The sequence below is a fragment of the Wasmannia auropunctata genome, unplaced genomic scaffold (genome assembly GCF_000956235.1).
Source record: "Wasmannia auropunctata unplaced genomic scaffold, wasmannia.A_1.0 LD335975.1, whole genome shotgun sequence".
NCBI lineage: Eukaryota > Metazoa > Arthropoda > Insecta > Hymenoptera > Formicidae > Wasmannia > Wasmannia auropunctata.
The window spans coordinates 153547-179941 of NW_012026915.1; the positions used below are offsets into that span (position 1 = coordinate 153547).

The window sequence follows — 26395 nt, forward strand, 5'->3', positions numbered from 1 at the left end:
AGAGAGAGAGAGAGAGAGACGATGTGTTCTGTGATCTTGTAAGATTTTAACAATTCGCGACGTTTACGCAAACATACCGTCGCTGATTTAACGTCTTCGAAACTAGATGCGTGCTGGTCTAAAAATAAAATGATTTATTTACTGTTCTCGGCGGGAAGGTTAACGGACGAACATCTTAATATCCCCACGCATACATCGCGACGCGATCGAGTTCCTCGAGGCACGGAGCCCTTCTCTCCCCTCGCTCGATCGCGGAGAGAGACGTCTCGGTGCGTGCGAGAGTCACGGAGATCAAAGATTCAGAACGATTATCCGGATAAGCAAGAAGCGGAAAGGAGGTTAAAGCGTCGCTCGAGGAGCATTTCCAAGGTGCAGGGCGCGTACGGTCACGTTTTACGGGCGCTTGCTCTCAAAGGACTTCGCGATATCGCCCGACCGGGGACTGTCGATTTCCATATCAAACGTCCTGAAACGCCGGCGATAAAACCGCTCGGAAATAAAACACGCGCGCTCGAAATTCTGCCCCGGTGACGCGCGGGGATATCATGAGACCGCGATTGGAACTTGTATCACGATGATAAATTCTCGGGGAAACTTCGCTCGGCGCGCGCGGACGATATTTATTACCGTCTTTCCGAGACGCGCGTTCACTCGATCACGTTAAACGTTAAACAGTTGAACGATAATAATTGCATGATCCATTTTGAAGCTGGAAGGAACTGGATTATCCTTGATTAAACTGCGGGGAAAACCCAACCCTTTCCACCACGCAGTCTCGCAATCGGTTTACGTCCGCGCGATATTCCTCATTATATATATTTCGCCCGCAGTTCTCTCGAGCGGCGCGAATCAAGCGCGTTTCCCGCGGAGAATTTTTTTATATTCCGTACATGTCACGTTTCAAATTGCCCGTAGTGGAGTCGGAGAAATTAATCTACGTCGCTTTACCGAGCGCCGCATTACTGTAGCAGCACGTCGTTTCCCTTAATTAAGCTTTGGAGACGCCGAGCATTGCGAAAATCGGTCGATCGTTAAACGAGATCGCCGCAGTTCTTTCATTCCGGATTTTCCATCTAGTTTCTCTCTCTCTCTCTCTCCCTCTCTCTCTTTCATTCGAGTTCGACCGCTGTTTCTCGAACGCCGTGTATCTTTTACGAGGATGGTATCGCGAGCATAAAAGCGGGACGTCCCGAAACGAGAGATGAGATCTCAGGCAGCTGCAGCGCTTACGAGAAAACTCGCCGGAATGCCGCGCCCGGCGAAACGGGCGGGATCTACTGCACGGGGCTTCGATAATATGAAAATAGCGCGAATTTTTACGAGCGCGGAGAAACACGAAACTGCTCCATCGCTTTCCGTCGTCTCTCCCGGTGCGGCGCGGCGCGGCGCGGCGTGTCGGACGCGCGAAGCCAGGGGGATATGTCGATAGCCGGGAAATACGAGGTGTCACTCGGAAATTTCGATTGCCAACGTGAAACACGATACGCGAGAATACGTAGAAAAGACGCGAGAGAGAGAGAGAGAGAGAGAGAGAAAGAACTCTCCCGTTACGAACGGACGTTACGATCGGAAACGCGCGTTAAGTCGGATAAGTCCCCGGGCTCGCGGTGTGCGCACGACACGAGATACCGAGGGATTCGAGAAATTCCAAAAGAGGCGAATCTATATTTTCTGTTTGTCGCCGCTTTGAATGTCGCTGCACGATGATAGGCAGTCGAGCCGATAAAATTATTTCCCCTTGGCAACAATTTTCCCCGAGTAAACAGAACATCGCCTGGACGCGATGAATAGGAATCTATCTATCGGATGTTCCAACGCAGCCGACAATTAAGCACCGATGTATTGATGCTCGGGAATAAAATAGTGCCGGCAGTGCCGGTTAGGTGGCGAAGGCATCATCGACAATTCGCTGTCGATGATCGATCCTGTCGGCGCGATGAAAGTCGCGTTTACTGCGGTGTACCCGGTACAATATGAGTTATATGTAATTATAACAATAAAGAACAGTTGCAACGAAAACAAGGGAGCGTCTCCGAAAGCGTGATGGAGAATAATTGGAACCGTCCTTCGCGCGTCGAAAGTATCGAAACGCGTCCCAGACGCGATCGCGCGATTCGTACCCCGGCTATATGTTCAACGCGCTCCCATTCCGTAATAAGATCCTTATTTTATCCAGCTGATTCGAGAGACGCAGACAAACACGATCGCCGCTGAAAAGAGTAGACAAGGCTGGCTACGAGAGAGAGAGAGAGAGAGAGATGGTCGCGCGCGATCGGGAACGCGTGTTACCGCCGCACGCACGGCCCGTGTGTGCCGCACGCAATGCAGGAAGGTAAAAGGCGTAGGTGGACGGATCGATAGAGCAGGTGGCAGCACGTCGGTGCTCTCCCTGGTTCGCTTCCGGCGCGCGGCGGAGTGTCATTGGACTCTCTCTCCGCCGATCGAACGATTGGCCTCGGCACGATTGCGAGAAATAATATTCAAGGCTAATTCACGCGGAGGGGTGGGAGTGACGGGGGCGAGGGGGCGCGAGGGGGATAACGCAATTATCAGCGATCAGCGCCTTATTAAGATGCGACGCCGAGCGTCCTAGATTGGCTTCTCGCGACTTGATCTCTCCCTCTCTCTCTCTCCCCGGCGAAAGTTCGCGAAGAGTCGAATAATGCGAAAAATGCGATTTCGACAAGTTTAAATTGAACATTGTCAAACGACACTCTTTTCCCGAGGTTTTCCCCGGGAAAATTACCGCGGGAAAAGATTCCAATCGAACAGATACTGGAGGTATCCTGCACGAAAAATAAATATCGACGAGAAGCTTCGCAAGGATCAGTCGCTTTTATCCAAAAAGCCGCTTATTCCTTATGTCAAATGTTAATTTTATATACCAACAAAGTTTGCGGCGTCACACAGATTCATTTACATTTTAATACGGTGTTATTCGAGGCGATCGTGGCACAAGCACGCAACCAAAGTAGAGCAGAAGAATGTAGGTACTTACTTTGCGAATGTCTTCTAAATTGTGAATTTCCGGCGACAGGCCGCCGTGTACGCAGAGGAACTGTTGGTTCATGAGGGCGGCGAGCGGCAAACAGTCGAAGGCATCCATGCACGCGTCGTACACCCTCTCGGAATATTTTATTTTACCTGAAAGCAGAAAAAGGAGGGAGATCCCAAGATTAAAACAACGGATTAGCACTTCGTCGGACCGACGACGAGGATTTCGTTCCTATCAGCGTTTACGGCGTTTACGACAATCGTACGAATGTGTCGGGGCATGCGGGATCGCTTTCGGCCACTTTATGCTCCTTCACAAGAGAGAGAGGGAGAGAGAGAGAGAGAGAGGAGGGAGAGAGAGAGAGAGCACGAGGGAAGGTTATACGGACAACGGTCTAATCCGCCCCGCGGTTGGAACGAAAACGTCCGGGACGGAGGAGAAAATAAAGGCGACGCGAGGGAGTCATGAGGAAAGGGACCCTTGACATGCGAGGTGAAGCACGCATAGTGTCGGACCGTGGACCATTTCGCGAACGAGCCGTAAAAAGGATGGCGGGACACGCGGGGGCTCTATTTTACGTCGCGCGCTCTCCCGCAGTCCTCGCGGAATAATGAATACTCTCCAGAATACGGAGACGATTCCCACCGACGCGACGCCTCTCCGGTCATCCACGCCTGTTCTGTGTTCCTGAATTTCGCCGCGCGTCTCACCTCGCAGCTCTCTCTCTCTCTCTCTCTATCTATCTCTCCTCTCTCGCCGCGGCTACGAGTGCAACCGACAGACCGGCCTGGTTCGCGCGAGCGATAAACCGCACTGCCCGGTAAGATAAGTCGGAGCGGATAATTGTTGTCTCATTTATCTGCAGCATGGAACAAAAACGAACTATACCGGTTCCAAACGGCGCGAGTTCCAAAACCCGCGCGTTTCTTCCCTTTCCTCCTTTTTTTTCCTCGATTCCAAGTTCTGATTACTTTTATAACTAACTCGTATGACGCTGTTTCACATGAAAATTGTAAAACTTTAACTCTCAGAAGGATTTCGTGAGGAGAGCTCTCTCCTCAAAGAGCCATCGCTCTCTCTGTTTCTGACACGTTTCCCGTTAAAATGTGACCTACGGAAAGGTTGACGTGAGGCAACCTGTATTTACTACACACAGACGGGGAGGATCGTCGAATCGCTGTTCGAGGTGACGCGCGAAAAGGATTTCCTACCAATAAAGCGGAGTAATCTCGACAGGATAAAGATTTGTCGGCGCCTGAAGCTAAACGGATCGTCGCTCGAGGCTGCCACTCGAGGACCTTCACGAGATCTCGCAAATGAACGACCGGATGGTGGACGTGGGTGCCTCTTTGGGGTTGCAGATTGAAGTATTGCGAAACGGATGTCCGTAATATCGCGCCAAGGACGAACCTGAAGTGAGGCTCTTATGTCTCGAGATTATTAAACGAGAGAGAGAGAAAGATAAATAAAGATACCATTGAGACTAAAAAAAAAAAAAAAACTCGTCGAATATTCATAATTAAGTCGACAGATAATTGAGGAAAGCTAGATTAAATGTAAATAATATAGAAATTCGATTTGCGATCGATTGAGAACGATTAAAAGGGATCCAAAATAAACAGTTCAAGCAGAAATTATCGAACGGAACTCTTACTGACTAACTAAGAAAATAACATCTTGTAACTCCTACGCAAGGAGTGTATAACGCAACGACAACTGATCTTCGCGGACAGCGTTTTGTTCTACATCCCGTGACTATTACGCGGAACCGCACATGCGTATGCCGCACATCGCGGGACCGAAATGACGACTCTGGCGAAATCGCCGGCGAATTAATTGCCCGTTCGCCCCCGCCGCGCTCGCCGTTCTCCCGCGTTCGCGGACAAACGGATCGCTTTTGGCAGCGTGGCCCATTTCGAAAGCGACACGCTGCCCGCGGATCTTGGCGCGCGGCCACCGCGTCCCGGCATCTCGCGCGAAAAGCGCGCGCGAGAGCGACAAAATCGCTCCCGGAATAATGCGTTCCTCGGGCTCGAGCTCCGGCACGCGACCTTCGGGGAAACGCGCGATCGTTAGACTTATTCCAGCGCGGCGTCGCATAAGACGCGGAACCGGATAAGCGTTGCAAAACGAGTCGCGAAACGAACACCGCGTATCCAGATTATAAACTGTGTGAATATAAAAAGAGGATAAAAAAATAATATATTTTAATGTTAAAGATACAATAGGATTCCGAACGTTCGCGGGAGGAAGCTTTTTGTTCGCAAGATCCTATTCATTCTAAGATTTCCATACGGGATCGAAGCGCCGCATCACCGTATATTATACGCCAGACACGGCGTGGTAAAAATGATATATTTGGGGGTATACGAGATATACGGGTGGCAAGGAGCAACCGCGCATTTATCTTGATAGAACCGGTATCGAACTTCTCTATACGTCACGGTTAAGCGCGTTACATTTTTCTCGCGTCATTGTTACCCGAATTGGCAGAAAAATGTGCGCGCGGCGAAACGTCGGAAAAACGTGCGCGTCGGTGGAGGGGGGGGGGGGAGGAGGGCGGAAAAAATTGCGGGTATAAGGGTCGCGCGAGCGCGATATGTCGTTATCGCGACCTACTGAATTTCCACAATATTATACCTGCGTTTTAGATAAGACGCGATAGGGACGAGCGTCTTCCACGTTGTTGTAATCCACAACCGCGCCACGGTTTATATGTTCATGTGTGAAAAATAAATGTGCTCGATATTCCAAAAAAAGAGAAAGAGAGCTATCGGGTTTCTCTTGGAATTACAATTTCTTGCTGCCTTCGTTTTAAAGAAAAAAAAAGGAGAGAATCGTCGCCACTTCCGTTTCTGCGCGAGCGTGCTATCGCGACTTCGGTATCGCGAGGAAAAGCTCGAGCCGCTGGAGATAATCGCAATTTTCTCGATCGGCCGGCACGTGAATAACGCCGGCGGCGGGTAACTAGGCCGCGTAAATAGGCGACTGCGAAAAAGAAGAAAACGCACCTCTCTCTCTCTCTCTCTCTCGCTAACCCTCTCCCGCGGGGGGCCACCCAAACGTCCGCCAATAAATGCACGGCGAATAGCCTCCGTTAAAACGATGATTAAAGCGCCGGCTGGCACCGTGCACGCGCGCTGGGATTTTCGCGGTTATCGCGGTTATTAAACGCGCGCGTGGAATCGGGGTCACGGTGCGTGCGCGAGCGCGAGCGTGGGTTTTTTTTTTCTGTTTCGTCGGGTGAACACCTGCACCTAGCATCGCGTCGAGTGGCACTCGCACTTCGCTTAATATCACAGACGGAAATGGCATCCCGCCGGTTCTGGATGTAAGAGGAAATTACAGCTGTTCTTCAAAAACGAGGCTTGCCGGGCACGGGCGAGAGAATGGACCTTCCACCCCTCCTCCACTGCCCCCTCGGGGGGCATGAGAGTGCGCAAAAACCTGACGCGGTGTGTGTGTGTGTGTGTGTGTGTGTGTGTGTGTGTGTGTGTGTGTGTGTGTGTGTGTGTGTGTGTGTGTGTGTCGTGTGTATGTATATCAGTCCGGCGTTCCCTCTTAATGTTCGCGAGTCAGCTTTTTACGTTTGCAATAATAATGGAGCTGTGTGAGCGTGGAATGTAAAGGGCTACACGGGTGGGATGCGAGAGACCGACGACGAGATACAATGAGGGGGCGTAAAACGTTTAATAACACATAAAACGTTCTTAGAGCCGGTTGAGAGCGTTATACGAATTTATGTCCGACGCTCGCAATCAAGCTGTCATTAGAGCACCAGGCGGATTTATGGCTTAGAGGACGTAAATACGTCGCCGTTAAAGTATAATATATTATTTCTCGTTCTCTAAAAATAAAATAAGTTGACGGTCTCTTCTGAAATAAATTGTCCGATACATTTCATTAATCAGACTACTATATAACCTCCGAATTAGGGACGGTGAGCCTCGAAAAATACCGTTCCACCGGGGGAGAGGGGGGGGGGGATCCGTCGTCGCGAAAGACATCGGCGATGGTCGGTGGTCGCATCCCCCTCGCGACGCATAGCTCGGGCACTCGCGCGCAGCAGAAGCCGGCGGCGTCGTCTCGCGGAAAAGTGTATCGATCGCGGAAAATTGTCCGATACTAGGTCAACCTGCGAGTATTTGCGAGGCGCCCGCGCCCCCTCCGCTCACCGTCTCGGTTTCCCTCCCGGTCTCGCGTCGTTATAACATTTACGATACGAGCGACGGGACGCACGGGAGAACGAGTGGCAATATACGACGACGCGGTTTCCTCGCGTGATGATGACGCGGGGACGGGCAGGTCGCTGCGCCCGGCCGCGATGAGGAAAGCGCGGATTAAACGCGGCCAATTCGCCCGCCCGATTCGCGTTTCGACCATCGGGAGGCAAGGGGGAGGGGGGGAAGAGGAGCAATCGCTCGATTTTTTCGCGCGTCGCGAATCTCACTAGCCGCGAGCACTATACAAACGCGCGATGCGAAGGGTAGAATGCGTGAGACGAGCAGCTGCGTCCGACGTTAAACACGCCGCAAATCTGGATCTTCCGGTGTCCGTGCGGCGTATTGCACATTGCACTGCAGGTGGGCAGAACCCGGTGTAACGTAACGTAAACTCGCGCGCGATTAATGTAATCCCGAAGCTCGCTCGGTTTGCATACAAGCTAGAACTTAGGCGAAACAACGCGAGAGAGCGAGAATCGCGAGTGTTTCCCCGAATGGTTCCCCCGCTGCAGCCCCGTTCGGCAAATAAGTATAACGGCGCTGCGATGGTCCGGCGGTTTACGATCTCGTAACTTATCCGACGTGCGGGGTACACGTGATCGAAGGACTGAGGGGGACACGCGCGGGTCACAAGGTCGATATTGCACACGCAACACGAGTTATCGCTACGATCAAGTCTCGTTATTGTAGCCTTATTTCTATAACGTTGGTGTCGTTATACATAGCGTAAGCATAACGTATCTTTTATTAGTTCCAGGGAATTTTCATAACGCAATTTCCCACTTTTATTTATCTAAACGGAATAACTCTTTGCCGGTATTGTGGAACAAAAAGAAAAAAATAGGTACGCGAATAAAAGTTGTAATAAAATTGTAAAATATAATTAACTATTTAGAATAATATTGTCGCGCGATGGTATATTTACAGGTTTAGCAAAGATACCAAACCATGAAAACAAATATAAAGGCTAACAGTGTAAATTAGCTTCATTGAAAATTCCGTTATAATACATAATTAGGTTAGATAGATTTCCAATATTATGTTTACGTAATACTTTACAAAACAATATGTTTTCTTTTATAGTTAAATGTCATTTAGATTTAAATTCTAATATTTATACACAAAAAATATAGATTATTTAAGTATATTAATAGATAACGCGATTAAAATATTTTTAGCTACAAGATCGATAAATGACGTTTCTTTCGTCATAAATGTGTTCATTTTCGAAACCTGTGCAAACTGATGCGCCTCATAATTTTTATTCGGCACTATTCCTTTCTCAAAAGCTTTACGTTTTGTTATCCTAATTACGGCACACGCCGCGTATGTCAGGCGCCGAAGCTCGCGATGTAGATGAGCCGCATAAATTTCACCGCAGCGCAGAGCTCCGCTAATTCACCTTACGAAACAACACTCCCCCCCCTCCGCCCCCTTTATCCCGCTCGTAACTAACGTGGCGAAGGACTTAATCCGAGTCGCGAATTATTAAACGGGAAATAATTTCTTATTACGGGGCGAAACAAAAGCAGGCCACGGGTACAAAGCGCGCGCGGCACGCGGAGCAATGTAAAAGATTCAACGACGCGGGAAATGAATATTTCAAGATCGAAGAGAGAGAGAGAGAGAGAGAGAGAGAGAGAAACGAACGATTTCTTTCTCTGTTTCTTGCTTGTAAATTTTTTAGATTTTAAAAAATAAGAAAAAAGACTTCCGTAACGCGGCTTCCATAAGTTGTAAAACCGCTCACATTTGCGGTACACATTTTTTTTTAAGTTGTAATTACGAATATGTGTGGGAGGAAAACTTAACTTCCCCCCGAAGAGATGGGATTACTTACATTCCTGCTTAAATGTGAAGTATTCCGTGAGATGACGGCACTCGTGGTTACCTCTGAGGAGGAAAAGTGTGGTTGGATGGCACAGTTTCAGCGCCCACAGGTACAATACGCACTGAAACAAAAACGACGAGAGTAGGCGTCAGCCGGTGTAATTCACCATGCAATAACGGCTAGTGCCGTTTCGTAACCTTTAGATACGGACTAACTTATATATGAGATGACGCAATATATCTCGAAATAAATATTTTTAAAGCGCATCTAACACAATATTGATAACGTCTAATACCAGAATTGTCTTCCACACACGGAAAGAACAATTTTGCTGGATCCAGATCTGAAGAAATCTTTTTGTTCAATAATCAAAATAATTTTGTTGGAAAGCCAACATAATTGTTAGAATATCAAAACGTTTTACAGCAATGCTAATCATTTTTAACATTCCAGCAAAATTTTTTGACGATTCAACAAGAAGAATTAATTTTCAGATCTGTATTCAGCAAAACTTTTACCGACCTTTCAACAAAATCGTTTGTCAGTTCACAAAGAAATTAAATCGTCGATAAATTATTAACGACAGTCTATATTAATAGACTGAAACATCCAAGCAATTTTCGATGAATGAGTCAGTAATGCCCGAGAAGCTTATTGTAATGTTGGCTTAAACGGCGAAGAAATATGCTCTATTCTAGAGGAGAAACGGGACAGTCGTCAAAGACATAAACAATCAAACTTAGCTCGCGATTATATGCTGCGCCGACAATCTCGCAATCCTCGTCAATTAAATCGAAACAATTCGTTAGTTCTCCGTGAAGCGGCTCCAATCGCTCGAAGATTTCCCCGCCGCCGGTTCTGATCGGCATTCCGCCGCTTTAATTGCAGAACTTCCGCGCGTCGACGTGAATTCGAGCGACGCGCTGCCGGCAGATTGCATCGCAGAATGCATTCGGACCTCGCGACATTCTCCCCGTAATTTAACGCGCTATTAATCGGTCCATCGGCCGAAGAGAGATGGACTGAAGTCGCAACTGCCTCGCCTCCCTCTCTTTCGCACCCTCTCTCAATGACAACGATGTCATTAATAATCTCGGACGCGGAAACGCACTAAAGTGAATATTTTGGCAACGGAATCCTTTACCGGCGGTTCATCTCGCAAAAATGAATCGGGTGGCGAAAGCCATGACTTGCAATTTGGCTTGCGTTTCGTGCGCGCGATAAAAACACGCTGTGCAGTTGCACAAGGCTGTGTGCGTATTGTACACAAGTTGAAAATTATTCAGCGAACGCGGTAATTGCTCGTCGAAGCTCGGGAGAAAACAACGATGTACGAATAAATCGTACACGAAACTTTAAACGCGGCGGGGGAAAAAATATACGATATTAAGTAAGTGTTATGAAATAATGATCGTAAAAGATATAGATATAAAATGTGAGATATTTGTCAACCGCAGCTTGCCTCGATCGTGATCGTGGAATAAAAGTTCGAACTTCGAACCTCCCTTCGCTCGGGACGATCGGGATTGTCGCGGAATTCGGCTGCTATCGGGGGCGAGGTGCGTTACGCGCGAATGCATCACTAATTAATATTATTCGTTGTAACACACAGACCAGTGACCCGCATTAAATTGGCAATGGCTGTTGCTAACGAACGGACCGGCGGATTTTGCACGAATTTTGTGTCCGCGCTAATTAGCTCGCTCGCTCGAATGTGGCGGCCGTAATGACGACTCCATTAGCTTCAACATGGTTCCGGGGAAGGGGGGGGGGAGTGTGGAAACGGGAAGCAGGGCAGGGGCGCGATCTCCCGTCGCGGCCCTTTTATGCGGCTAACATTTGTCCCGCATTCGTTGTTCCGCGGCTGTTTAATAATCACGGGTGACGCGGCAGTTTTAAACAGGCTTAATTGCGTACGAACAATGCGGATTAAAACCTTTCGCAGACCAACACCGCGTGGTTCGCGTCCCAACAATTTTCTCGCGCCGCTGGAAAATTCGATCTCCCCCGGATGATCTGCACGTCTCGATGTCATCAGTATGCAAAGTGCATTGCGCCAAATGCGCCTTCTTTAATCTGGCGAATTTCTTTCTTACCAATTTCGACCGAATCGAGAATTGGATGGAATCCAATTTTCCTTCTCACACAATTTTGAAAATTATCGACGTATGTTGAAAACTAAATATTTATATAACGTTATAGGTAATAAACTCTTGAAATGTAGACTAGACTTATCTTATATCGGCAGTATCGAAAATTTAGTTTTTAAAAACACTTCACATTTTCGATCGTTTGTAAGAAAAAAGAAACTTGATGGTATCTCGTTAGCTTTGTAAAGATCGAGTTACAAGTGATCGAAAAATCTGCAGACTGCGTGAAGCGCATCTTTCTGACGAAACGTACCCTCTGCGCATACGTTATCTAAAGATAAAATGTAAAGTAACACGATATTATTATTTATTCTGGAATCGATTTTTTCTCTATTAAAAAGTTAATCTTCGTCCAACCCAGCGAGAAAGAGGATAGCTGAGGAGCCCTTCCCAGTCTTCCGCGATTGCAGATCGTAAAAGGGGAGAACATCTCCGAGAAAAAGTTGAAAAATATTCCAGCACACCGTGGTCTTACGTAAGGTGAAACAGATGTGATTGCGATTGAAACCGCTGGACCGGAACGTTTAACCTTTGTGCATTCACAAATCGATACCATGGAACTATCCAACATCGCACCGCCGCGCTGTGCGGCTCGACTCGTGGGTACAGAGGGAAAGAAATGTCATACGGTTTGGTTACATAGGATATTTATCTCCCCGCTCTCTCGCGTCTCACCAGGATCGCGCATCGTGGCGGACGGTTAACACATCAGCGATGGTATCGATACACATGGTTTTTTCAATTTGCATGACGCCGCGCTTTCGAGAGAAAGAGAGAGAGAGAGAGAGAGAGAGAAAGAGGGAGAGAGAGAAATCCTCGCGCACCCGCGCGTCTACCCGTAAAAGCCAGGGCGCCGGCAATTTTTTTTCTTAGACTTTCGAGGTCAATTATTTTCTCCCCGCTGACCCGATCGACTGTCTACCGTCGTCCTCCCCCTCGCGCCGTCCCACCGGCCCTTCTCTCTTCCTCCACCGTCCCTTTGCAAAGTCAACGGAGCGGCTGCTCACTCTCGCCTTGCCCCGGCCGCTATAATTACACGCGAGGGCCCTCATTGGCATTGTAACGAAATAACGCGCGCTCGTCCTTCAGGTGCTGCCCCGCGGTTCGCACGCGAGCGGAGAGCGCCGCGCGCGCTCCTCTCCGCATCGGATATCTTCGTTCGCCTCATCTCCCTACGCGACGATCGCGCGCGCGACAATCAAGTTCGCATAGATGAGACTAGAATTCTTTCTGTGTTTGCAAACTCAAACTTGAACGGTTCATTCGTTCAAATTAATATATAATATATCCTCCTCAAGACGGGGAATCCTTTTGCGTTTATATTTCAACGACGTTCCCGCTGTTTTAGAGAAGTATTCTCAAAACTCTTCAATTGAAATACCAGTCAAGATGCCGATTGAAACTCTTTTTCCAACTTAACAAAGATATTTGTACTATCTTCGAAACACGCTGCTTTATCTTCGTAAACAATTTTTCAATGTTTTCATAATTTCTCGGATCCATTCTTTCAAGGATCCTTTCAATAAGAATTTTGATATCGATCCCTTGCTTCTTCAATATCACTTGAGACTCTCGATGCAATAAAGAGACGCCCTGCTAAATGAACAGCTATCGAAAACGTCTATATATCGTTTATACGCTATCAAAACAAGATGTATGGAATCTAGTAGAAAATGGTATTTTAATAAAAGGAGAGAATATAAAATAAATATAGAAAAACGAATTTAATTGCCGAATCTAATAATATTCTACCAGTTTACCAACTATATATCGTATCCGAATCCTCTAAACTGTACAACCGCGTCTCCTCACAAGCGCGAGAAATTACTCGAGATAATTTGAAGGGAACTTCCTCTCTGCAGCGCGCATGTGATACGTTACATGATTTCGAGAATATACACGGAATAAGATTTTCAAACGAACGATCACGAAGGACGGAACCCGCTCTCTCGGTGAGCGTATTCGTGTCTTCTCTTTAAGCTCGGATTCTACCTTTGTATCCGTTCTTCGGCATCTCTTGGGATGATCAGAAGCAAAGGTTTCCGTCGAACGTGTCGTCGCAGAGAGAGAGAGAGAGAGAGAGAGAGAGAGAGAGAGAGAGAGAGAGAGAGAGAAGGCTTGCGGATGCTGCCACCGGGAAGAAGCCATCGGGATCGCGGGCATACCATCGATCTCACGGAGATTTAACGTATCACTATCACGTGTGTACCGTGCACAAACACGCGTGTATACGTACACAGGAATATGTACGTGTACACAGGTGTATCGCGCGGGTGTTCGCGTCGCGCGCGATTACGTTACCCGATGCTCGGGATGACGTACCCCTCTTAAAACGCGGAGACGAATCCTCTCTCCCGCCGAGCGCGAACCATCGAACAGAGCATTCTCGAAGAATTGAGCATCCTTTCTCCGGAGTTTGCGAGCACCCGCGCGACAGAAAGCCCTTTCATACCGGAGCGCACGCGGCTCCGACCGATTTATAATACCATTTACCAACCGGCGAAGGCGGTCCATTTTCTCCGTGAGATACTCCCTACTCTCGAATACCGTGCCGTAAAATAAGGAGAGAAGAGAGAGAGAGAAAGAGAGAGAGAGGGGGGGGAGAGGGAGGACAGAGCACTGCACTCCATCTCTCATGTCTCTCGTGAATAGATCGGTGCTCCCCATGTAGCACAGTCGTAAATACGATCGAATCCGCATTTGCTCGTGCGCAAAGCACAGCAAGATTATCCTGCGAGAAAGAAAGCTGCATCGCCGACGCACCATCGAGAAATCTCGCGTTATTTTCCACGAGCGGAGAAAAAATCTTGTATAACCGCGCGTGTTTATAACGATCGGGCAAAAAAAATGTTTTCTTTAACGTCGAGAATGAAGTTTAAACGAAGAAAGAAAGGAAAATACAACATGGAGCGGTAATTAATTAACGTTATATAGAAACAGTATACGGTATATAATATTTATAAAAGTGAGGATTTCCAAGGAAGTTGCTATACTCGAAGTAGCAACTCAAAGGAACGTTACCGCGGTATTACTTTATGTCTCATTCGCGCGGGATATGTATCGATTTTACAAGATTCCATTAAGTTCGGTCCATCAGTTTGATTGGAAACGGCAATTCGCGTACGACTTTGGACATTCGCTCGCGTGCGTCATAAATCTGACGCCGTCCGCGCGCGCGGGCGCGCGCGCGCCTCACACGACGACACGCTGCGCCTTGCATTATTCAGAGAATCCGGCGAAGACGCATCCCGATCTGAATAACGGCAGCCGCGGAATATATCAAGAGATTTTCTTAAAAGGAGCCATCTTGCCCGCGTGCTGTCTTGTGAAATGTACTTCGCGGAGAATATATTTAAATCTTGGGTACGCAGCGCGCGCCACGTGTAATACCACGTACAATATTGGATTGTCCCCTATTTCTTCCGTAAATTTCTGCGCCGGTAAAGAGATTGCTGCGTAAAATCCCCGTGGCTTTTTCGTTACAAGTTAGAAATTATATCTCGCGAATGTCGGTGTTCGCCGTGTTTCTTTTAAACGTAACATAAATCAATGGATGAAAAAGATTGCAAATAAAAATGAACTTGGAACTGTGTGTTTCTTATTTCGAGAATAAATTAAAAAAGACGAAGAAATCGCCGAGGGGGCGAGAGACGCAAGAGTCTTCAAAATACTCAAGAGCTTCCACGATCAATGTTGAACTTGTAATACCGTCGATACCCTCCTCCAAAAATAGAGTCCTGAAATTGCATCCTGTTCGAGAGCGATATCTACGCGTCGTCGCAGCGAAATTGCATTTCGTGTATCGCGCGGTTTAGGACGATCGCGCGCTAAAACTTTGTAGCTTCTCCCCTGCATTCCGGAATTCGCGAAAGGAAATTGTTCGTTACTTTACAGCGTAAAAATTTCTTCGGGACACGAGAAAGAAGCGAGAAAGAGGGAGAGAGAGAGCGAGGGAGTGCCACTCGAGATGCTGCTCTCGCTACTTCAGAGTTTCTCTCTCTCTCTCTCTCTCTCTCTCTCTCGCTCTCTCTCTCTTGCGCGCGCGCATTTTCTTATAGCGTGACGAAATATTGCATTATGCTCGACATGAAGCGTACTCGCCCGTGACGAAATTTGATCTCGCAAAATAGACTACTCGTGTTGGATCAAAGTTGATTATTCGCGCATGCTTCGAAATTACATTCGGGGGAGAACGAGCGCAATACTTCTGGGTAACAAATGCACCGTACGTGCACACACGTGCGCGCGGGTATTTCTCTCTTGACTATCGCGTTCGCTATACTCAAAACAGAGGCTCTCCATACGAGAAAATCTAAGGCGCGTCTATCCCAACGGAGATCCCTATAGCCGTTACATTTAAATAAAGGGGCCTTAGACAAAAAACAAATCGCTTTAAAAATGAGATGCGAGCAGAACATTGCTTTCCTGGGCAATCGATAGTTTATCTCGCGATAATAATTCATCTATATTCTTAAGAGTTACAAAAGTACAATTTCTTCTTCGTATCGCATTTGTCGACATGAACAAGTAATTATACTTTTGTAGCTCTTGAGAATATAAATGAATTATTATCGCGAGATAAACTATCGATTAATATAATATATATCCAATACAATATATTTGTAATTGATCATTCGCTAATTTTTTTTTTCCAGGCGTGTCGGAGATTTTCCCGAAAGTTTGTAGATTGCTGATTTGCAATTTTAATAAAATCTTTAATCTTTGCGAATGTGTCGGGATATTTACGACAATCGGGCAGTATCAAAGCAAGCCACTCAGAGAATTAACGATTTTGCACTTTCGCTAAGCTGGATAAGCGAAAGCTGGGTGAACGAGCCGACGATTTAATAACTAATTAATTAGGATATGCACTAATTACAAAATCCGATGATTGAGTGCTCTCGCGTAATTCCCGAGATGAAGCTCCCCCTCCCCATCAGAATAAAGGCATAAATGTTCACTTACGTTTGTATGTGCTGTTTATATAATCAAACTACGCAGACATATGTATAAATGTAATTAACCCTTAATTGCTTCAAACTTTTAATTACATAGTTATGTAATATCTGTGCCCCGGGAATTTAGCGATTAGAAACGGCGGCCGCGCGACGACGATTTCCTACAACACTTCTTTTCACGTGTACTCACCTCGATACTGAAATAACCCCTGTCCACATAATCGCCGAGGAAGAGATACTTGGTCGAGGAGGGTGGTCCGCCCACCTCGAATAATTTCATCAGGTCGTAGAACTGTCCGTGAATGTCGCCGCATACTGAAACCAAAAGTACAGATGTCCAAATTAGATGTGGCAAGACGGGGAGAGAGGAGGGGAGGGGGGGAGGGAGGCCTCCCTCCCTCGAAGGGAAAACTAGGGAAGAACTAATTAGCAGAAAGTTTTCTGTGCCGCGAATTACGTAACGCCGCGCATGCAATACTCTTTCGGGACGCATTGAATTACGCGAGATAAAAGCGCCGTTCAAAAAAACGGAGACGTAATTACCCGGCGAGCGATTAATATAGCGCGATTAAAGCGCATCTTGCGTCGAATATATAGACATTAGCGACCCTTGAGAGTCGGTAAACTTGTTTGCGAACGTTTCAAAGTGAAATTACGCTCCCGTGTCGCGGAGGATACGGGACGAGGCGGGAAACGTTGAGAAACTTCAAGTTCTCGAAACCGAGAACTATTAGCGACCAGAGCCTGGAGTGACGTAGGAGTTACTTTGACGACGAGTACTCGTCGCTCGTTTCGAATATTGTTTTACATTGTTTCAAAAAAAAAAAAAAAAAAAAACGTTCTTAAAAAAAAAGATAAAAGTTTATATATGCGTGCAATTATCGCATAGAAATTTGCTGACGCGATGCTTGTAAGAAAACACAAAAATATAGCAATAAAGATACTCGAGATATAGAGATGCCAAAGTACGTTTACTTTTCTCTCTCTCTCTCTCTCTCTTCTTTCGTTCTACTTCCCAAAACGCTTTTGTCCTTTTGTGCTTTTTATCTGTAGACCACAACGTTATTTTGAAGTGTTTGTAAAATTTTCCGAACTTGAGGCTCTCTCCGGCAGACAATAGACGGGCACGAGGAGCCAAGACGGAGCGACGAGAGAATTTTTAAGATGCTTTAAAAAAATGGCCGTAACGTGGCAAAACGTAACGGAAGGAAAGTGCGACACGTTGGGCAGCGGGGTAAACTGTTTGTACACACGACGCGATAAATGAAGAACTGAAGTAAAAACGCTGCGACCCGCGTGGAACTTAGTTTTCCGCCATCCGGCGAAAACTATCGGATCGCGGGACTGAATACTGGGTGCCGCGTCGCGCCGGCATAACATCATAGCTTATGACTATCAACTATTTTTATTATTCACCGCTCGCAGCAGTACGTTACGGCGCAGCTTTCGCAACATTTTCCGATACCGTTCGCTGCAGGGATGCACACCAATAAAGTTGTTCTAGAACTATGCTCCGCGCTGCGCAGTCGTCCGTTGTGGTAATCAAGTAAAAAAAATATTAAAAAAATGATCTACATTTCAGCTTTACACTGCGCTCGAAAAGCACGACGGGATCCACCAATGAGGAATTGATTGATGATGGAAGCCCGGCGGATATGATATTTGAGCATCGCTATGATAGAAACTGAGTATCCACGGGATACGTTATTGAATAAAATTTTGCGTGATTCTCTTCAAATATCTACATCGGTATAACCAGTGCGCCGCGATCGACTATTTTCATACTGTTTAAAAAAATTTTTTTTAACGCGGTAGAGAGATAAAACGTCCGCTTTTATAGAGAAAAGAGAGGGAGAGGAGAGGAGGGAGGGAGAAAGAGAGAGAGAGAGAGAGAGAGAATGTGCACCCGCGCGCGAGAGTCTCAGCGTTTACATAAAATATTATCGCGGAACAAAGGCAGACACCGACGAATAACATCGACGGCGCTTTTTGTTCAACACGCGACGATATATCTCGCGTTAATACCAGGTCGGCCCAGAAACTGGGACAACGTCGCGCGCGTAAAGCAGCGAAATATGAGGCGGCAAGCTGACGGGGGAGAACGTGGGATAGATATACCTACGACGATAATTAAATTGAGATCGTATTAATATAACGGGACGGGAAGAGGCGGAATAATCGACTAAAGGATAAATAAAGAAGATGGAGTTCGGCGAATGGGTCCGCAGCCCCCCTGAACGCCGGCGAACCGAACGGCGAAAATATCGGATGAGCAACGTTCCGTTGATTTTTTGCAACAAAAAGATCGACAATGTTCTGCGTAAATGCGCAGATATACTCGAGGATTGTCAATCTTATGATTATACGCAATCTCCAATCCTCGTGAAATCCCGAGGGAAAAATACGGCGGAGAGAACACTGCCTGCACGTAAGTAATCGCAAAGAATCTACAAATGTTAATTAAGAATCTGCAATTAGCTCGATCTCGTAATATCGCCGATCTTCGCGCCGTGTTACGCGCGGATTTAACGACTCCTACGGAAAATGAGATAATTCGAGCCGCTCGTCTGCGCGCTTTATAGAAGTCGAGTGGCGAGGAGGAATGCGTGGGAAGAAACCTACTCGAGACTCGCACAAAAGAACAGGAAGAAACTGAACTTTATTCTCTAGTCCTGTTTTTCCCTTCCCGCCACGCCGCGCGCGGCGGTGCTATAGAGCACCCCCTCAACACATTTTTATTCTCCTTTTTTCTTTCTTACTTCTAATGTTTTCCACGAAGAGAGCAAACAGGACGAGCGCGCGAGGCATCGTGGCGTTATAAATAAATGATGCTTCGCAAACAAGAAAAGAAAATATCTTCAGGAGACACAGTGAAGAAACATTATCGATTCAGTTTTAGCGTATTCTGTGTGGAATCTAACAAATTTCGCAAATGCAATACAAATACATATATCCCCCGGGGTAAAAGTTTACAATTTTAATTCGCGAACAATTTATGATATTTGTATCTTCGATCGCTTACGATTTTCGCATCTCTTTGATCTCTCGCTTCTCAAATTCTCGTATAATCCGTGTGTCCTATTTTTCGTCGAAAAATGTCTTGGGATTCCAGCAAGTAGTAATTTCAGCAACGGATGGCACTGGCGCACTGCCGCAAACCAGTCTAAATATTTCAGACAATCCCCAAATGTATCGACTTGGTTTGGTCTCCCCGCCCTTCCCCGCCCCCCCCCCTCTCTCTCTCTTCCTCTCCCTCTCTTTCTCTGCGCGTTTAATTATTCGCCATGCGGATACCGTGGAGTACAGCATGAGCAAAGCAAGAACGTAATTTTGGCTTGGCCAACAGTGACCCCGACGATGTTACCGTGCTATTCTATTGACTCGGCTTTTACCGGTGCGTCACGTGCCACGTGAACCAACTGAATTTTCACAGAAGCCGCGCTTATATAGGGTGTACCCAATGCGCGCAATGTAATCGCAATCTAATTATTTAAATCGCGTATGTACGTCATCGGGGCAGATCGATGCGGGTGTACTTGTCGATACCCCGTGCCAGAAGGTAGATTCGTATTAACATCGTTGCGCATTATCTATACGGTATGAGATCGGTAATTAAACGTCTGGCACTGTTACGCGATACAGCGCGCGTTAGTCGCCCTTCGTCACTCCGTTGCCTAAACGTAAGTCCTAATTTCGCAAATATCCTTTTACCGTGAGTTAATAACTAACTTTAATGGAACTACCGAGACAATCGCACGGATGCTTACACCTGCAAGCAAGTTCGTAAACTCCGCACTTGGGAATGCGTCTGAGAATGGAGATCGCTTCAAGGGGCGATACGCGTGTTCCAGTCCGCTAAGCCGAGACACAGCAGGAACTGTCCTCCTCCTCCACCTCCTCGTCCTTTCGGTCGACACAAAGTGAACTAAACGGATATTCACGGAGGTTCGCGGCGACAAGGATTGTCGCTAAGCAAGCACGAATTAACATTGCCGACAACATGCCGAAGAGTAATTAACGCCGAGATACGGATACACAAGTGACATAACGCGGAACCAGCTACCGAGGTCAGCCTTGATCGAATACCGATTGTGCTAGTCGCTTACGGTCCAATATTAGAACAGAAATTCGTATTCTCCTCTCTAAGCTAAGGAATTTCTTTGTTTATACTTTATAAAATAGAATAAGGTGAAAGACGTTTCGGGGATGGCAAAAAAAATTTGCCGACAATCTTTCATTCGTCTCTCGCCCATTCGAATTTCGTGTAGCAAGACTTTTTGCAAAATTGATATAAGGGTATCCTTGAATTATCCTGTCTCCTCACATGGGGGACATCGTGCGCTGGAAGATTGATATTTCACGAAAATATAGAATGATTTGCCTTCTCTCTCTCATTTCTCTTTTTAATCTTTCTGTTTTTTGAGTTTTACATTTGATTATTACTTTTCTTATCGCATTTATTTTTTACATTTGTTCATTATCCTTATTTCTTATGTTACGTTTATTATTTCTTTATTTTGTTTCTTTCTTGTTTCTTTATTTTATAATTTGGAATTTTTCTTAGAGGGCTTGCTCCAGAGCTATAATAAACGCTTTATCTACCTATCTATTTATCAAAATCCCTTAAACGAAAATATCTCCCGTCCTATATACTGCAATTGCACCGTTATTACCATTAATGTAAAACTGGTTCGACGAGACGGACGTTATCTCGGTTAACGTACTTAACGATTAGGGTCCCGCGATGTGCGCAAACCGCTAACGACGAGGCCGGCGCATTAATTGCATCGCGTTTTTGTTATAATCCGATTAAACGTGGCGGCGGCGATGGCGACTTCTGTCCGTCGTTTAATAATCGGTTTCCACATTTGCAGTTAACAATCTGCTCATCGCGGCGCTAAAGCGGATTTCGTTCGTGCTCTCTCTCTCTCTCTCTCTCTCTCTCTCTCTCTCTCTCTCTCTCTCTCTTCTCGTTGATTATCGATGAGCGTTTCCGCTTAAACAGCAAGAGGACAGTCATCGTGCGGACGGGTGCGCGTTATACGCGCTTTTAAAAGCTCGCGAACCTCTCGTGCGTATTGTGCACAATTTATTCCGTCCGTGAAATTTATGGTCCGCCGACACTAACGAATCGGAGAGGATATTTTTCGGGTAGATGTATCATGGCCGCTATATCACGGATATTATACGACAAATGTCATTGTCTTACACGACTATATATTATGTGTATGTATATGCGTGTGTATATACGTGTAACTTTAACCTTGCCTTGTCATGTCTTTTGCCATATTTTTTTCTCGTAGACTTTTTATCACTCTTTCCCGGACAGCTACATCTTTTTTATCTGTACACGTATACCCAGCTGCCATGGCATGTATTTATGACGAAAAATATAGGTCGAATAAGCACGGCAAATCAAATACAAGCCTCTTCCGCGGTCCAAGTGGAAATGATACCCACGATGCGAGCACAATTTCACGGACAACGTCCGCGTCGCTGCAGGGGAAAGTATGCGGGTTGCGCGCGGCGCGTGTTAAACGAAGTAACACGACTGCAAGGCTACGACGACGGTCTCGGCTGTGAAACGGTGCATAAAAATGCACTTACTTAGCCGCATATAAATCGATCCGCTCGCTGTTTACGCCGCTATTCCGAGGCGGTGCATAAACTCACATACACTCTCCCCCCCCCCTGTACACGTCCCCGCGGGCAGGCGCGCGCGCGCACACACAAGCCGCGCAAACCGCGCTCTGTCGTGCAGCGATAGCAAGTATAATGCCTTCGCGAAGGGAAAACACGAGAACCGCGTTCGACGTTGAGCGTAGAACGCGCAAGCGAGACACTTTTCTCGACGAGATGCCACGTCGTTATACACACGCGGACGCTCGTATCTCCGGCGTCGAACGGCGTCGTTGCGAATATCGAATTCGAAAGATGCCTCGACACGACGAAACGCCGAAGAACGTTAGAATTTACGAGGGCGCGGCGAATACGGGGCGTCCGTAACGTCATGATGCTGACGCCGCGGGATAATGTAGATCCTTACGAGGTATCGCGTAAACCGTTCGGTTCGCTCTCGACGATAAACGGATCTTACGTGTTGCGATTCGCTCCGATGACGTTTCAACGGGAGTTACCGTCCCGATGCGCGTTCCATATTGCATCTGGATCTGTGAGCTACGGAGTGGAGAGAGAGAGAGAGAGAGAGAGAGAGAGAGAGAGAGAGAGGAGATTCATGCCTCCCGCTGGCGAGGATAGCCGTATTGGACGCTTTATTAAGAGATTCGAGCCACGTACGGATGTAACGCGGCATCGTAATCCAACAAACGTACGTTCCATGGCGGTGCAGTTAACCCACATTGCTGCGGAACACCCTCGCCGTGGAGGAGAGGCTACGACTTCGTTAGCCGGCGCCATCGACAACAACAGCCGCGGAACAACCACGCGGAATCGTAAACCGTAAAGATTGTAACGGGAAATAAGGTACGTCGCTCTTCCCTCCGCTTCTAACGCGAAAGTGCTCTCGAGTGGGATAATTTTCCTAAACGCCGACGGTAACGCGAAAAATAAAAGAGGTCGAATAACAGAGGTATCTATTATACCTTTCCGCCATATTTGTACGCTTAAATAAAACATTAAAATGCTTTCTCGCTGTTTAATGTTGAAATGCTGTTTATGCAAGTTAAATGAAAGTTCTCATGTTAAAAAATTGTAACTTTAATATTATACATTTATAATATTAATTAATTTAATTAATACATTTAATATGATACATAGAGAAAGAGAGAGAGAGAGAGAGAGAGAGAGAAAGGAAAAAAGAGAGTAAATATTAAACTTCAGAGGATATTCATATTCATGACTTACTATTAGTATGAAAAATCATATATAATTATATTTTAAATATTTTTTTAAATTTTTTGTACATATTCCTTCAATTTCCTAATGGAGCGTGAGTAAAGGTTCACTTACTATGACGCTCCTCACACCGTTGTTATATTTTTACATCTATGCAACTTTCATAGCGCGATCGAAAAAAAGAAATAGAATAACAAGCTGGCACGATCGGGAACCCAAAAACAATCACGACTATTTGCAAGTCTCAATGTGCGAGAGCAGAGAAAAAGAGAGAGAGAGAGAGAGAGAGAGAGAGAGGGAGAGAAAGAGCATCTCCTGGGGAATTCGCCATCGAACGGATGCCGGAATGCGGGCTCGCTAGGCAGCTCGAAGCTATTTCGGCTGTGATTATTTCGTGATCATATAAATCTTTCCCCCCCCCCCCTCCTCCCTCCTTCCTTTCCCCTGCGATGAAACACCGGGGACGCAGCTTGACAATTTAAGTTACACGGAGCCGACATCCGCGTGCTAGTTTCGCCGCTGAAGAGCCGCGCGATCTCGTACAAACATCTTCTTGGCACGCACACGCGTTCACTTGTACAAGGTGTTTGAAAATTTAACGTCCTCGGCGGTGCTCGTCTCCTTCGTTTAAAGCGACAAGATCGTGCAAGTATAATTTCGAGTTATAATAGGTATGTTCCTATTTAAGGACATTTTTATTAGGACAGAAAGAAAGAGGACGACAAAGTTGAAAGAGGACAACAATGTTGAGATTTCTATCAACTGTCTCCTAAAAATATTACGAATTTTTTTCGACTCGGCGTCTTTCATATCGAACTTGATACCTCTAATTTCATCTTTCTGTTTATAAATGTCGCGTAATATATACGACATTATCACGCTGGTACAGCGTTGTAGTATTCATCGTTTTACCCTCGGTAAAGTAATTGGGGCAAAATTATCAAAGCAATTTCCGATCTTTTGTCTCTCTGGATATATTCCCGGACCTACCTGTACTTTATTAATTTTCGCATTACGTCAGCCCGCGCAATTCGGACGTCGAAGTCACAACTGAAACGTTACTGCAGCGCGCCATTATGTCAGCCAAATTCCCCGAACGACTCTTACAATTAGCTTAAGCAGCTTGTAAGTACAACGGGCCGTCAGTACCCGGGGCAGTTTACGCTGTTCCAGCACTTCCCGTTCTCCGCCCATGAGAGTCCTTATAGGATACTTCTCTCTTAGGATCTCTTCCCCCCCCCCTCCGCCCCTTACTCGTATTTCTACCACGTACGATAGGTGACTGGGAATCGAGTGCCTGTTCGAAGGCAATCGTCATCATGTGTCCGTACGACACCATAACTTCAACATCCCGCGTCATATTTTTCGGTGATCCTCGACGCTTAGCGAAACGAGACCGAAGAGATCGAAGCGAAATTTTACGATCATCGTGAAAGGTAAGCGAAAAGAGAGAGAAAGAGAGAGAGAGAAAGTCGAAGTACAAATAAATTGCAGCAAATCGGACTACTCGGCGCTTCGAAATCAATAGAGTCTCTATAAACTGTCCAATAAATATCGTGATACACGATTATTGCAAAAGTACGGAAAAAGTACTCTCTGCGTAAATTCAGCTTCAAAGCCGTGATCCCTGAATTACTCAACCCCGGCGATTCCTCTATTATTTTCAAATTCAGCATCGGCAATTCGTTTAATCTCGCCGAAGTCGAGGAGAATCGAATAATTTCAAGCGCTCCCCCGCGCCCGTCGAGGGCGGTTTTGCGGCAAATACCGATACCTTTGCCAGAGAAAACAATGCGCCGAGCGCGAGCGTGGCCACGGCGAGCGAAAGAGGAAGCCCGGTACCACCGGCTAGATAAATCCGGTCGGAACGAACGCCAGGGGCAACTGCTCCCTTACGCCGCGCTACCGTTCTCTGCGCTGCAGTTTTCGATATTTTTTCTTGCCTTTTGGCCAGAACGCGTAAAAAAAGAACTACTGGAGCGGACTTGGAAATTCAAAGCGATCGCGGATGGCCTCAGTTTTCGCCCTGGCTGTTGGAACATTTTTGCCATTTTGCATGAGTGCACCTCCACAGCCCGAGAGAATCCCTATTTTAACGCATCATTAAGCTATGATAGGTATTTCTTGAACGTAAATCCACGAAAAAAAAATGTCCGCAACGGGACAATGGCCCAAGGATTAAGTGTCTCGAGACGATCGTTCTCTGTGTACGTTTTGTATTTTAAATAGGTAAATATTGAAAATAACGCGTTTTTTTTATTTTCAAATTTATACGGATGCGCAAATTGATGCAAAGATCATTTTTCGCTCCTGATCAAGTGAGCTTTACTCATTAGCCTCGACTCGCAAATCTATATACATCACGACGAAACTAACAACGGCGTAAAAAATACGTAACGCAAATACGCGATCGTCCAACGGATTTATATTTAATTAAAACGGCAAATTAGACGGTGTAACGAACCTTCGGAAGTCTCGAGGCTTCCACGGCTTTCTCGCTGTCAGCGTTCTTTGCTCTCCTCGTTGATTCCCGTGACGGCCGAAACGAGGAACGCCAAAGCAAATTCAGGCATAACGAACCGGCCGGCATTCTGCACCTCGCCCGCGGGCTCTTTCGATCCCGCCCGCGAAAATCGAAAAACCCGCAGTTTTTTCCTCGTGTATCTCGCGTACGCGGACATTAGGTTAATTAAATGCGAAAGGGAGAGAGCCGGCTGAGAGCCATTGGAAAAGCGGAGCGGATCGGCGGAAATAATGGAGCGCGGTGGCGAGATAATGGAATAGAGATACGCGCCGGTAACGGTAGTAATGCAGTGGCGCGCGGTAAGTCTCATCGATGCCCTCGACTTAAATTGCGATGCGTTTCCCTGCGGAGGAAACAGAAATTTCCGGGGTTCGTGATACGAGCCTCCGCACGGATCGCGTTTAAACGCGGGCTATCGCGCGCGCCCCGATATGCGCGCGTAGGTACATATATACACGGAGAGGATCGTTTCGCACCAGAATGGTGGCTCGAGTTACCGATACGCTTCACCCCCTCCCCCTCCCTGTGTCTTTCGCAAACAGGGTAAATTCCCCTTTAAACGCGCAACTCCCTCTCCCCCCCCCTCACCTCGGCCGCGCGCGCGTCACAGCTCGCATAATGCGGGCGATAATGCGTGGCGCGCCGCGCCGGTGTCAACCGGTGGACGGACGCGCATGTCGTGCGCCGCGTTGTGTATCCTACATAACCCGGCTCTCGTCGCGTGGAAAGGATCGTGTAGAATCGATTAATGTCCGAGCCGAAGGGAAAACGCGGGGGACCGATGGGAGAGCCTGGGTTTAATGCCTGACAGAGATCGCGGATTGATTTTCCGACACGACGCGCCGTCCGCCCGGAATAT

At 46.8% G+C, this 26395-nt stretch overlaps 1 protein-coding gene across 6 annotated transcripts in view; it reads right to left on the reverse strand.

Annotated features, from left to right (window-relative positions):
- The window catches only part of LOC105454786 (serine/threonine-protein phosphatase 2B catalytic subunit 2-like), an 80013-nt gene that overhangs the window by 33063 nt on the left and 20555 nt on the right, over positions 1–26395 (reverse strand). For all 6 annotated transcript variants that reach the window (XM_011697668.1, XM_011697667.1, XM_011697666.1 and 3 more), the window contains exons 3-5: positions 16348–16472; positions 9059–9170; positions 2999–3144 (exon numbers count right to left, since the gene is read on the reverse strand). In XM_011697668.1, the coding sequence (XP_011695970.1) occupies positions 2999–3144; positions 9059–9170; positions 16348–16472 (383 nt within the window). The remainder of the gene's footprint in view (positions 1–2998; positions 3145–9058; positions 9171–16347; positions 16473–26395) is intronic.